Genomic DNA, 13,694 nt, shown 5'->3' on the forward strand with positions numbered 1-13,694 from the left:
GAGTTGGTGATCAACATTCAGGTAACAGTTTAACCTGGTGTAGTGCTAGATGCTGACACACACTTACACCCCAACACACACACACACGCACACACACACACACACACACGCACACACACACACACACACACACACACACACACACACACACACACACACACACACACACACACACACACACACACACACACACACACACACACACACACACACACAGTTCTTATTTACATAAATATTCACACCCAAGTCAATACGTGTTAGAATCTCCTTTGGCAGCGATTACAGCTGTGAGTCTCTGGGTGAGTCTCTAAGAGCTTTGTACACCTGGATTGTACAATATTTGCCCATTTATTTTTTTCAAAATTCTTCAAGCTCTGTCAAATTAGTTGTTGATCATTAGTTGGCAACCATTTTGAAGTCTTACCATAGGTTTGCAAGCAGATTTCAATCACAACTGTAACTTTGCGAACTCCAGTGTAGATCTGGCCTTGTGTTGTAGGTTGTCTGGTGGAAAGCAGACTGAAACAGCTTTTCTTCTAGGATATTTCCTGTGTTTAGCTCAATTCTATGATTTTATTTTATCCTGAAAAACTACCCAGTCCTTAAAAATTACAAGCATACTGATGCACATGATGCAGCCACCACTATGATTAAAAATGTTGAGAGAAGTACTCAGTAATGTGTTGTGTTGGATTGCCCCCCTGTATTCCGTACAAAAAGGGAATCGGTCTTTTCTCAAAATCTTATTATGACCTACAAATTATAATGCTCTACTGAAAGATGAGACTCTCACAAACGTGATGGGTTCTCCATTTAGGACGTCCACAAGCCTCACACAACTCTGAAGGTCCCCAGTACCAGTAAAAAAAAAGTGAATGGAAGTATATATATATATATTTAGTGGACGTATATAGGGAGATAATTTATTATTTAATATAAGGGGATAAATACATGCAAAAAATAGTAATAAAATGATTCCTGATATTTCTAATATCTCTCAGATAGAGGACAGACACTTCAGAACAAACTTCCTTCTGGTATTTTTGGGGACAATCTGTTCTTCCACGTAGTGAATCTGTTTTTCAATGTGTTTCTATTGGCTAATAGCAGTAATGACTATCTGTTATTCAATGTGTTTCTATTGGCTAATAGCAGTAATGACTATCTGTTATTCAATGTGTTTCTATTGGCTAATAGCAGAAATGCCAAATTCAATGCATCATGCAATCATTTTTTTTCAATAATATTTTTATACTTAAAACTATAAATGAAATAGCTAAATAATCCTTGGTATCTTAAAACAATTCCATATGTCGGCTCAAACCCTCCCCCACCACCCCCGGCTCAGACCCTCCCCCACTCCCCCGGCTTAGACCCTCCCCCACCACCCCCGGCTTAGACCCTCCCCATCTCCCACGGCTCAGACCCTCCCCCACTCCCCCGGCTTAGACCCTCCCATCTCCCACGGCTCAAACCCTCCCCCACCTCCCCCGGCTTAGACCCTCCCACCTCCCCCGGCTTAGACTCTCCCATCTCCCACGGCTCAGACCCTCCCCCACTCCCCCGGCTTAGACCCTCCCATCTCCCACCGCTCAGACCCTCCCCACCACCCCCGGCTTAGACTCTCCCATCTCCCACGGCTCAGACCCTCCCCCACCACCCCGGCTCAGACCCTCCCCCACTCCCCCGGCTTAGACCCTCCCATCTCCCACCGCTCAGACCCTCCCCCACCACCCCCGGCTTAGACTCTCCCATCTCCCACGGCTCAGACCCTCCCCCACCACCCCGGCTCAGACCCTCCCCCACCACCCCCGGCTTAGACTCTAGAGGGTTAATCACTAAAATTGCACACAAAGTGATTCATTGCAACTTATTATGTGACATGTTAAAACCAGTTGAGTCTATGGGGGCGCTATTTCATTATTGGATAAAAAAACGTGCCCGTTTTAAGCGCAATATTTTGTCACGAAAAGATGCTTGACTATGCATATAATTGACAGCTTTGGAAAGAAAACAGATATTATCTGTGAGTGCCACAGAACTCATGCTACAGGCGAAACCAAGATGAAACTTCAAACAGGATATCGGCAGAATTTCTGAAGCTCTGTTTTCCATTGTCTCCTTATATGGCTGTGAATGCACCACGAACGAGCCTGCCCTTTCTGTCGTTTCTTCAAGATGTCTGCAGCATTGTGACATATTTGTAGGCATATCATTGGAAGATTGGCCATAAGAGACTACATTTTCCAGGGGTCCGCCCGGTGTCCTTTGTCTAAATTGGTGCGTAATCTTCAGGTGCGGGCATTTTCTCCTGGGATTCAGGAGAGAAAGCACACTTCCACGAACGATATATCATCGAAGAGATATGTGAAAAACACCTTGAGGATTGGTTCTAAACAACGTTTGCCATGTTTCAGTCGATATTATGGAGTTAATTTGGAAAAAAGTTTGGCGTTTTGATGACTGGATTTTCGTTTTTTTTTGGTAGCCAAACGTGACGCACCAAACGGAGCGATTTCTCCTAAACAAATAATCTTTCAGGAAAAACTGAACATTTACTATCTATCAGAGTCTCCTCATTGAAAACATCTGAAGTTCTTCAAAGGTAAATGATTTTGTTTGAATGCTTTTCTGGTTTTTGTGAAAATGTTGCCTGCTGAATGCTAACGCTAACGCGAAATGCTACGCTAGCTAGCTACTGTTACACAAATTATTGTTTTCCTATGGTTGAAAAGCATATTTTGAAAATCTGAGATGACAGTGTTGTTAACAAAAGGCTAAGCTTGAGAGCTAGCATATTTATTTCATTTCATTTGCGATTTTCATGAATAGTTAACGTTGCGTTATGGTAATGAGCTTGAGGCTGTATTCACGATCCCGGATCTGGGATGGCTAAGTGATAGAGGTTAAGCAAATGATTCATGAGCTTATTTAGGTTGAAGTGGTTGAAGACTTATTGAATAAAGACATTTCAGATGTTCATTATATATATATATATATTTATAGCAGAAATGCCAAATGCTAAATATATATATATATCTATATACAGTTGAAGTCAGACGTTTACATACACCATAGCCAATTACATTTAAACTCAGTTTTTCACAATTACTGACATTTAATCCTTGTAAAAATTCCCTGTTTTAGGTCAGTTAGGATCACCACTTTATTTTAAGAATGTGAAATGTCAGAATAATAGTAGAGAGAATGATTTATCTCAGCTTTTATTTCTTTCATCACATTCCCAGTGGGTCAGAAGTTTACATGCACTCAATTAGTATTTGGTAGCATCGCATTTACATTGTTTAATTTGGGTCAAACGTTTCGGGTAGCCTTCCACAGGTTTCTCACAATAAGTTGGGTGAATTTTGGCCCATTCCTCCTGACAGATCTGGGGTAATTGAGTCAGGTTTGTAGGCCTCCTTGCTCGCACAAGCTTTTTCAGTTCTGCCCACAACTTTTCTATGTTATTGAGGTCAGGGCTTTGTGATGGCCACTCCAATACCTTGACTTTGTTGTCCTTAAGCCATTTTGCCACAACTTTGGAAGTATGCTTGGGGTCATTGTCCATTTGGAAGAACCATTTGTGACCAAGCTTTAACTTCCTGACTGATATCTTGAGATGTTGCTTCAATATATCCACATAATTTTCTTTCCTCGTGATGCCAGCTTATTTTATGAGGGTGCACCAGTCCCTACTGCAGCAAAGCACCCCCACAACATGATGCTGTTCGCAAATGTTGTCGGTGGTGAACAGGCGGGACGTCAGGCTTGGTATTCCTAGAACCGGGGCTATAAGTAAGTGTGAAATTTAATCTACCGTTGAAGAACGCCCATCTGGCTTGCCGGGAGTTCATACGTTTGGCGGTCTGGATGTAGGACAGGTTTTTATGTTCAGTCCACACAATGACTGGGAGGGATAACAGAGCCCTCCAGCCAGTGACACCAAACCTCAAGAAGCAGCTTAACTGCCAGCAGTTCCCAATTACCGACGTCAAAATTCCTCTCAGCAGGTGAGAGCTTACGGGAAAAGAATGCACATTTTTGGAGCTTCTGATCAGAGTGGGACAGAACAGCACCTCCCCCGTTGTCGGAGGCGTCCACCTCCATGATGAACTATAGAAGCGATGGGGTTCAGGGGTCCAATGGAACAGAGTGGAGGTGGAGGTGAGAGTGGTGAGAGGTGCTGCCAGACGACTGTAGTTGAGGGGTCCAGTGGAACGGAGTGGAGGGGGAGGTGAGAGTGGTGACAGGTGCTGCCAGACGACTGTAGTTGAGGATGAAACGTCTGTAAAAATTGGCAAACTCCAGGAAATGCTATATCTGCTTCGGGTTAGAGGGCGTAGGCCACTCTGTGACTGCCATGTCTTGGTGGGGTCCGTACGTAACTCCCCCTGTGCAATAATACAACACAGGAAAGACACAGAGGAAGCATGGAACTCACATTTCTCAGCTTTGACAAAAAGCCGTTGGAGAACTTGGCGAAAGTGCTGCTGGTGAGAGTCAGGGTCCTTAGAAAACAATCGGAACATCATCCACAAAGACAAAAACGAAGTGTCCAATCACATCCCTCAGCACATCATTGACCAGGTTCTGGAAAACAGCAGGGGCGTTAGTAAGACCTAAAGGCATGACCAAATACTCAAAGTGGCCAAGTGGTGTGTTAAACACAGTTTTCCCCTCGTCCCCCTCTCTGATGCGCACAAGGTGGTAGCCATTCCGGAGGTCCAGTCTGGTGAACACAGTGGCACTGATGAGTGTGCATGGATACTTGTTCTTGATGTTATTCAGTCTAGGCCTCAGTGACCCATCCTTCTTCACAAAGAAAAACTCAGCACCCACCGGGGAGGAAGAAGGCCTGATAAGTCCTGCAACCAGGGAGTCCTGGACGTACCTCTCCATAGCCTCCAGCTCGGGGCGAGAGAGGTTATACAACTGGCTACAGGGGAGAGGAGCTCCAGGCTGGAGGACAATGGTGCAGTTGTACGGCTGATGAGGTGGCAGCGACAGGACGCGGTGCTTGCTGAACATAGGAGCTAGATCGTGATACTCTGGAGGAACTGATGACAGGTCAGGATGTGGTGCTGAACACAGGAGCTAGATCGTGATACTCTGGAGGAACTGATGACAGGTCAGGAGGTTCTGGAATGGGGCACAGACAAGGCAGGGGCAAGGGCAGAATGTAGACAATTCTAGTGACAAAATTAATTCCAAGTGGTTACCCTTCCAGCGGTCCAGTCGATCTGAGGGTTGTGCAACTTTAACCATGGATGGCCAAGAACCAGGGGAGAGTGAGGACAGTCGATTATGTGGAAAGTGATCCTTTCCTGGTGGTTTCCAGAGAGATGCAGGATGCCAGGGGCGGTCCTCTCCCAGACACGGGCGAGGAGCTGTCCGTTGAGAGCGTTGGCATCGAGGGGTGAATCGAGTGGAACAGAGTCCAGGCCCAACTGGGTAACGACACCACGGTCCAGGAAACTCTCGTCGGCGCCTGAGTCGATGAGAGCAGGCAGGGGAAGAACCTGGCTCTGCCACACGAGGGCGCCGTCAAGCAGGGGTCTGGGGGAGAGATGGGCAGGCGATTTGGCTCAACGGTAGGTCCCCCACTACTGCCGAGCCACCACTTTTGCTGGACGCAGGGAATAAGTGGAGACAAAGTGACCAACCTGGCCACAGTATAGGCAGCTTCTAGTGCTGATTCACCGCTACCTCTCCTCTGGAGAGAGACGGGCCGAGCTGCACGGAGGCAGCCAGTCAGGAAGCATATCTTGACCCGTTCACTAGCATAAGAGTTGGGCTGTTGCTCGAATACTAGTGAACATTGTACCTAAAAGGCTCTGTGTGTGGATTGATGAAGACAATGTTTATGGATTAGGGAAAAAACAACTGAATCCATTTTAGAATAAGTAACGTAACAAAATGTAGAGAAAGTCAAGAGGTCTGAAAACTTTCCAAATGCACTGTAGCCATGTTATTTAGACTTGTTATTCTTCTTCGTTTATTCACTGTGTATTTATTTATTGTGTCACTATTTTAAATGTTGTATATTTAACTCTGCATTGTTGGAAAAGTCTGTTGTTTACGAAGCAAATTACAAATTAAGTATGGTTTTGATTGAAATAGGTGCCGGCAATCATTTTGGGTGCCTGAACTCTGCACTATGTTTAAGCCAATATTCTGGAAGTAGTTCTGGAAGTCAAGCAGTAGAATATGTGAGGTTCTGGAACTCAGTTCTGGTGTTCTGTCCCTTGTCAATCTTGTGTATTTCCCTCAGTGATTCAAACAGAAAATGGACACAAAATTAGACACAAATACAGCAAGTTTTTCTGGTAATACTTTGTGCTTCAGTGTCTTGTCAGTGGTGGAAGAGATACTCTGGAGCTGCTGCAGGATGTCTGGGGCTGCTGTGTGTTCTCCTACTGGCTGGGATCATAGGCCTGTTTCTCTACCGTGAGTTTGATGTGTTCTCACTCAAACATTCTTCATCATCAGTGGTGTAATGATCAGGGATCAATTACATTTACATTCCAGTCAAATCAGAAAGTAAACCAAATTCCACTGTTACCTTGTTCATTGGTCATATTGTTTCACAGAGAGAAACCAATTGACCAGTTCCAACACCCTGACTGAAGAGAGAGACCAGTTACAGACCTGCGGAAACAACCTTACTGAAGAGAGAGACCAGCTACAGACTAGCAACAACACCCCGAACGAAGAGAGAGACCAGCTACAGACTAGCGACAACACGCTGACCAAAGAGAGAAACCAGTTACAGACCAGATACAACACCCTGACCAAAGAGAGAGACAAGCTACAGACCAGATACAACACCCTGACCAAAGAGAGAGACCAGCTACAGACTAGATACAACATCCTGACCAAAGAGAGAGACCAGCTACAGAAAGAGACAGAACGTCTGAAACAATCTTTAGTTGAGAAAGGTGAGTCAAATTGTCTAATGACTGTTCTGTTTGACAGTCTCTGTATCAGTTCACGTCACTTACAAACAGGCAATTCAACTTTAAAGGAAATATTTAAATGAAAAATGTGTGAAACAAAGTCCGACTTCCAAACTGTCCATTAGTTAGTACCCGTCTTCCTTGAGTGTTTGATTTATATTTAATTAAATGTTGTAATAAAGTGACTAAAGAAGGAAATGTTCAACTTATAGTTTGTCCGCGAGGATGGAAGAAGCTTGGTAGCAGGTGTTACTACGTCTCTACTGAGAAAAAATCCTGGGAGGAGAGCAGACAGGACTGCAGATATAGAGGAGCAGACCTGGTTGTCATCAAGAACCAAGAACAACAGGTGTGTGTGTGTGTGTGTGGTAGAGAGAGAGAGAGAGACAGGGATGCAGCTTAACTTGCTCCTACTTGAGACGCAGACGTCTCAAGTAGGCACCTGGAAATGCAAATGCACTACGCTAAATGCTAAATGTACTCATTAAAACTCAAACGTTCATTAAAATACACATGCAGGGTATTGAATTAAAGCTACACTCGTTGTGAATCTAGCCAACAAGTCAGATTTTTAAAATGCTTTTCGGCAAAAGCATGAGAAGCTATTATCTGATAGCATGCAACACCCCAAAATGCCTGAAGGGGGCGTAAACAAAAGAATTAGCGTAGCCGGCGCTACACAAAAACGCAGAAATAAAATATAAAACATTCATTACCTAAAACATTCATTACCAACGTCATGTTTAAAAATTATATAAGTTGCCTATATTCTTTGACAAAACACTTCAACCTACTTTTATAACCCAACTTTAGGTATTTGTAAACGTTAATAAGCGATCAAATTGATCACTGGGCGATCTGTATTCAATAGCAGCTACACAAGAAAACAGTGTCCATTTTTCAATCTTCCAAAATCGATTGAGGTAGGCTGGATGGAATGACGGATCTATTGGTAATGTCTCAAATGATTTTTGTCAATGAAAATGACGTTTTTGGCGACATCGTGTGGAAGTTGCATCCGTCTCCATATTACATTTGGTTTCCTTTAAACAATCCATGAAAGGGGCGCATGGATACTTTTTTCAGATTTCAGTGACCAGTTTTTCTTGCGCTTTTCGATGAAACACACGCTCTGTTATAGTCACAGCCGTGATTTAACCAGTTTTAGAAACTTCAGAGTGTTTTCTATCCACACATACTAATCATATGCATATACTATATTCCTGGCATGAGTAGCAGGACGCTGAAATGTTGCGCGATTTTTAACAGAATGTTCGAAAAAGGAGGGGGTAGGATAAAAAGGTTAATACCCTCCCTCTTCATATATATCAAAGAATTGGTGAGGGCACTAGAGCAGTCTGCAGCCCCGGTCTTCACCATCCTAGAATCTGAAGTCAAATGTTTGCTGATGATCTGAGAGAGAAGAAAGAGTTAGATATATATATATATATATATATATATATATATATATCTATCAACCAATTGGCGCGGGCACTAGAAAAGTCTGCAGCACCCGGCCTCACCCTGCTAGAATCCGAAGTCAAATGTCTGCTGTTTGCTGATGATCTGGTGCTTCTGTCACCAACCAAGGAGGGCCTACAGCAGCACCTAGATCTTATGCACAGATTCTGTCAGACCTGGGCCCTCAGTCTCAGTAAGACCAAAATAATGGTGTTCCAAAAAAGGTCCAGGACCACAAATACAAATTCCATCTAGACACTGTTGCCCTAGAGCACACAAAAAACTATACATACCTTGGCCTATACATACCTTGGCAGCGCCACAGGTAACTTCCACAAAGCTGATGAAGGATCTGAGAGTCATGGCAAGAAGGGCCTTTCTATGCCATCAAAAGGAACATAAAATTGACACACCCATCTGGCAAAAAATACTTGAATCAGTTATTCAGTTATTGCACTTTATGGCTGTGAGGTCTGGTGAGGTTGCCGCTCACCAACCAAGACTTCACAAAATGGGACAAACATCAAGTTGAGACTCTGCATGCAGAATTCTTCAAACAATATCCTCTGTGTACAACGTAAAACACCAAATAATATATGCAGAACAGAATTAGGCTGATACCCGCTAATTATCAATATCCAGAAAAGAGTTGTTAAATTCTACAACCACCTAAAAGGAAGCGATTCCCAAACCTTCCATTACAAAGCCATCACCTACAGAGAGATTAACCTGGAGAAGAGTCCCCAATGCAAGCTGGTCCCGGGGCTCTGTTCACAAACAGACCACACAGAGCCTCAGGACAGCAACACAATGAAACCTAACCAAATCATGAGAGAACTCAATTATAATTACTTGACACATTGGAAAGAAATAACAAAAAATCTAGAATGCTATTTGGCCCTAAACAGAGAGTACACAGTGGCAGAATATCTGACCACTGTGACTGACCAAACTTAAGGAAAGCTTTGACTATGTACCGACTATGTACAGACTCAGTGAGCATAGCCTTGCTATTGAGAAAGGCCGCCGTAGGCAGACATGGCTCTCAAGAGAAGACAGGCTATGTGCACACTGCCCACAAAATGAGGTGGAAACTGAGCTGCAGTTCCTAACCTCCTGCCCAAATGTATGACCATATTAGAGACACATATTTCCCTCAGATTACACAGATCCACAAAGAATTTGAAAAAAACAAAACCAATTTTGATCAACTCTTGGATATATTGAGTGAAATACCAAAGTGTGCCATCACAGCAGCAAGATATGTGACCTGTTGCTACAAGAAAATGGCAACAAGTGAAGAACAAACAACATCATAAAAACAACCCATATTTATGTTTATTCATTTCCCCTTTTGTACTTATCTACTTGCTCATAATATCTGAAGTATCTTTATTGTCTTGGAACTGTTGAAAGTGTTTACTGTGCATTTCTATTGTTTATTTCACTTTTGTTTATTATCTAGTTCACTTGCTTTGGCAATGTTAACACATGTTTCCCATGCCATTAAAGCTCTTAAATTGAATTGAAATTAATTTAGAGGGAGCGAGCGAGACAGCGAGTAGAAATGGCTAGGTATTGTTAGTGTTCAAATACTGGAGAGTTGAGACAAAATCACGGACGCTGGACAGAGTGGATTTCAGTTGTAACAAAAGACAGTTTTAATGAGTCAGAGATATCTTGTCCCGCAGTTTTACGTGCACGGACCTAGTTCACATAACTCGGCAAGGAGCCAGGTGAAAAAGAGGCCTATACAATGGTTACATACATTTTTATACATAGAATAAAGTAGGTGGAGTCTTGTCGTTTCGGTCTTCTTGACTGGTCGGAGGGTTGGAGGCGGGCCTTGCTCTAGCCAGAGCGGGCCCCATTGGTGCACAGCAAAAGTTCTTTGCTCTTGGGACCGGCCAGTTAGAGGGAGATGAGATGTGTGTTTATATAAGGAAGAGGGGGTCAGTCTTATGGCTGGGTGTATGTGTTCTTACGACGGAATGTCTTTGTTTATATGAGCTATGTGTATGAATATTTATATAACAGTATTAACAATGTTGAATCTCTTCCACATCTACAGACATTTGTCAATTGGTTATGCGGGGTAAAGAACTATGTCTGGATTGGTCTGACTGACTCTGTTTCTGAGGGGACCTGGAAATGGGTGGACTACACAACACTGACCACAAAGTAAGACATTAATGAATTCTGTGTCACTATGACATCACTGTCTGGAGAAGTAGGTTCAGAGTGGACAGCCTGATTCTCCTACAGGTATTGGAACAGTGGACAGCCTGATTCTGTGTGGTGTTTCTCCTACAGGTATTGGAACAGTGGACAGTCTGATTCTGTGTTGTTTCTTCTACAGTTATTGGAACAGTGGACAGTCTGATTCTGTGTTGTTTCTTCTACAGGTATTGGAACAGTGGACAGTCTGATTCTGTGTGTTGTTTCTTCTACAGGTATTGGAACAGTGGACAGTCTGATTCTGTGTTGTTTCTCCTACAGGTATTGGAACAGTGGACAGTCTGATTCTGTGTTGTTTCTCCTACAGGTATTGGAACAGTGGGCAGTCTGATTCTGTGTTGTTTCTTCTACAGGTATTGGAACAGTGGACAGCCTGATTCTATGTGTTGTTTCTCCTACAGGTATTGGAACAGTGGACAGTCTGATTCTGTGTTGTTTCTCCTACAGGTATTGGAACAGTGGGCAGTCTGATTCTGTGTTGTTTCTCCTACAGGTATTGGAACAGTGGGCAGTCTGATTCTGTGTTGTTTCTTCTACAGGTATTGGAACAGTGGGCAGTCTGATTCTGTGTTGTTTCTCCTACAGGTATTGGAACAGTGGACAGTCTGATTCTGTGTTGTTTCTCCTACAGGTATTGGAACAGTGGGCAGTCTGATTCTGTGTTGTTTCTTCTACAGGTATTGGAACAGTGGACAGTCTGATTCTGTGTTGTTTCTTCTACAGGTATTGGAACAGTGGGCAGTCTGATTCTGTGTTGTTTCTTCTACAGGTATTGGAACAGTGGACAGCCTGATTCTATGTGTTGTTTCTCCTACAGGTATTGGAACAGTGGACAGCCTGATTCTGTGTTGTTTCTTCTACAGGTATTGGAACAGTGGACAGTCTGATTCTGTGTTGTTTCTTCTACAGGTATTGGAACAGTGGACAGTCTGATTCTGTGTTGTTTCTTCTACAGGTATTGGAACAGTAAAGAGCCTAATGGTGGAAGAGCAGAGAACTGTGTGTATTTCTACTCCTGGTCATCAGACACAGGAGCTTGGTGGGACTATGACTGTTCCTATCAATACAGATGGATCTGTGAGAAATAGGATTCATCCTCGGTACCCTCTGAACTGCTAAATAAGATTATGCTAAGTACTATCAATGAGAAACTATTTCCTGCTTATTCATTTACCTTGTCAACTACATACAATATATAACAATACAAATGTAGAATACATTATAATAAAACTATATGCAATAACAATACAATGAATTGATAAGAGAAGGACTGTTCTGTCTGTTGTTGAGGAAATTCACCACGAAGGACTCAAATTCAAAGGAAATTAATCAATCTTTATTATCACAGTCAGAGGTTCACTGACTCAATACAATCCTAATGTTAATGTTTATTATTAATACTTTTTAGTTTTGTCTACTTGCTAAATATTTGTCTTAACTCTTCCCGAACTGCACTGTTGGTTAAGGGCATGTAAGTCAGCATTTCACGGTAAAGTCTACACTTGTTGTATTCGTGGCATGTGACAAATAAAGTTTGATTTGATTTGAAGTCATATCATCACGGTTGGTTCCTGCATGAGACTGACTGATACCACACCAGGCTTCTTACCTTGAAACTGAGATACTCCTTTTGGTTCCCAGAGCAATGTTCTAGGTGTACTGGGAAATTGTTTATACAGTGACAGTTTAGATTCCGCCCATGTACTGCACAGTCAATCAGAAACTCGCATGAATCCAACCAAGTTGGACATTAGAAAAACAGCATTATTCTAAACATACGAGTGGATAAACACAGATAAAATGTCACACTATTATATAATAGTTGATCTGACATGGAGTCTAGAAGGACTGTTCTCTACTGTATAATAGTTGATCTAACATGGAGTGTAGAAGGACTGTTCTCTACTGTATAATAGTTTATCTAAAATGGAGTCTAGAAGGACTGTTGTCTACTGTATAATAGTTGATCTGACATGGAGTCTAGAAGGACTGTTCTCTACTGTATAATAGTTGATCTAACATTGAGTCTAGAAGGACTGTTCTCTACTGTATAATAGTTGATCTGATATGGAGCCTAGAAGGACTATTCTCTACTGTATAAAAGTTGATCTAACATGGAGTCTAGAAGGACTGTTCTCTACTGTATAATAGTTTATATAACATGGAGTCTAGAAGGACTGTTCTCTACTGTATAATAGTTGATCTAACATGGAGTCTAGAAGGACTGTTCTCTACTGTATAATAGTTGATCTAACATGGAGTCTAGAAGGACCGTTCTCTCTACTGTATAATAGTTGATCTAACAGGGACTGCGGTTGAAAATTAGCCGGCTGGCTAAAACCGTCACTTTTACTGAAACGTTGATTAATGTGCATGTAAATGTCCCTGTAAAAATTAAATAAACTCAAACTCAAACATGGAGTCTAGAAGGACTGTTCTCTACTGTATAATAATTGATTTAACATGGAGTCTAGAAGGACTGTTCTCTCTGCTGTATCATAAATCTCTGACACTCTAAGACTGAAATTGTGAAATTACCATGTATCAGGTTTCAGTTAAGACCCATGTGCAGACTGTGTAGAGGTAACAATGGTTATTGTAACAGGGGCAGGCAAACGACAGGTCAAGGCGGGCAGGGGTTGATGATCCAGAGTAGTGGGGCAAAGGTACAGGACAGCAGGCAGGCCCAGGGTCAGGTCAGGCAGAGGTCGGTAATCCAGAGGGGGGGCAAGGTACAGGGCGGCAGGCAGGCTCAGGGTCAGGTCTGGTAGAGGTCGGTAATCCAGAGTGGGGGCAAAGGTACAGGACAGCAGGCAGGCTCAGGGTCAGGTCTGGTAGAGGTCGGTAATCCAGAGTGGGGGCAAAGGTACAGGACAGCAGGCAGGCCCAGGGTCAGGTTAGGCAGAGGTTGGTAATCCAGAGTGGGGGCAAAGGTACAGGACGGCAGGCAGGCCCAGGGTCAGGTCTGGTAGAGGTCGGTAATCCAGAGTGGGGGCAAAGGTACAGGATGGCAGGCAGGCTCAGCCAGAGTTGTCA

General features: G+C 43.1%; 1 protein-coding gene across 1 annotated transcript in view; it reads left to right on the forward strand.

Moving 5' to 3' along the window:
- Window positions 1-12,584, forward strand: part of LOC118936797 (C-type lectin domain family 4 member M-like) — a 12,857-nt gene extending 273 nt beyond the window's left edge. The window contains exons 1-6 of the mRNA XM_036934140.1: window positions 1-21; window positions 6,349-6,450; window positions 6,594-6,941; window positions 7,172-7,308; window positions 10,492-10,601; window positions 11,614-12,584. The exon at window positions 1-21 is cut by the window's left edge and continues 273 nt beyond it. Of these exons, the coding sequence (XP_036790035.1) occupies window positions 1-21; window positions 6,349-6,450; window positions 6,594-6,941; window positions 7,172-7,308; window positions 10,492-10,601; window positions 11,614-11,746 (851 nt within the window). The 3' untranslated portion in view covers window positions 11,747-12,584. The remainder of the gene's footprint in view (window positions 22-6,348; window positions 6,451-6,593; window positions 6,942-7,171; window positions 7,309-10,491; window positions 10,602-11,613) is intronic.
- Window positions 12,585-13,694: the final 1,110 nt, after the last annotated feature.

The sequence above is a fragment of the Oncorhynchus mykiss genome, chromosome 10 (assembly GCF_013265735.2).
Source record: "Oncorhynchus mykiss isolate Arlee chromosome 10, USDA_OmykA_1.1, whole genome shotgun sequence".
NCBI lineage: Eukaryota > Metazoa > Chordata > Actinopteri > Salmoniformes > Salmonidae > Oncorhynchus > Oncorhynchus mykiss.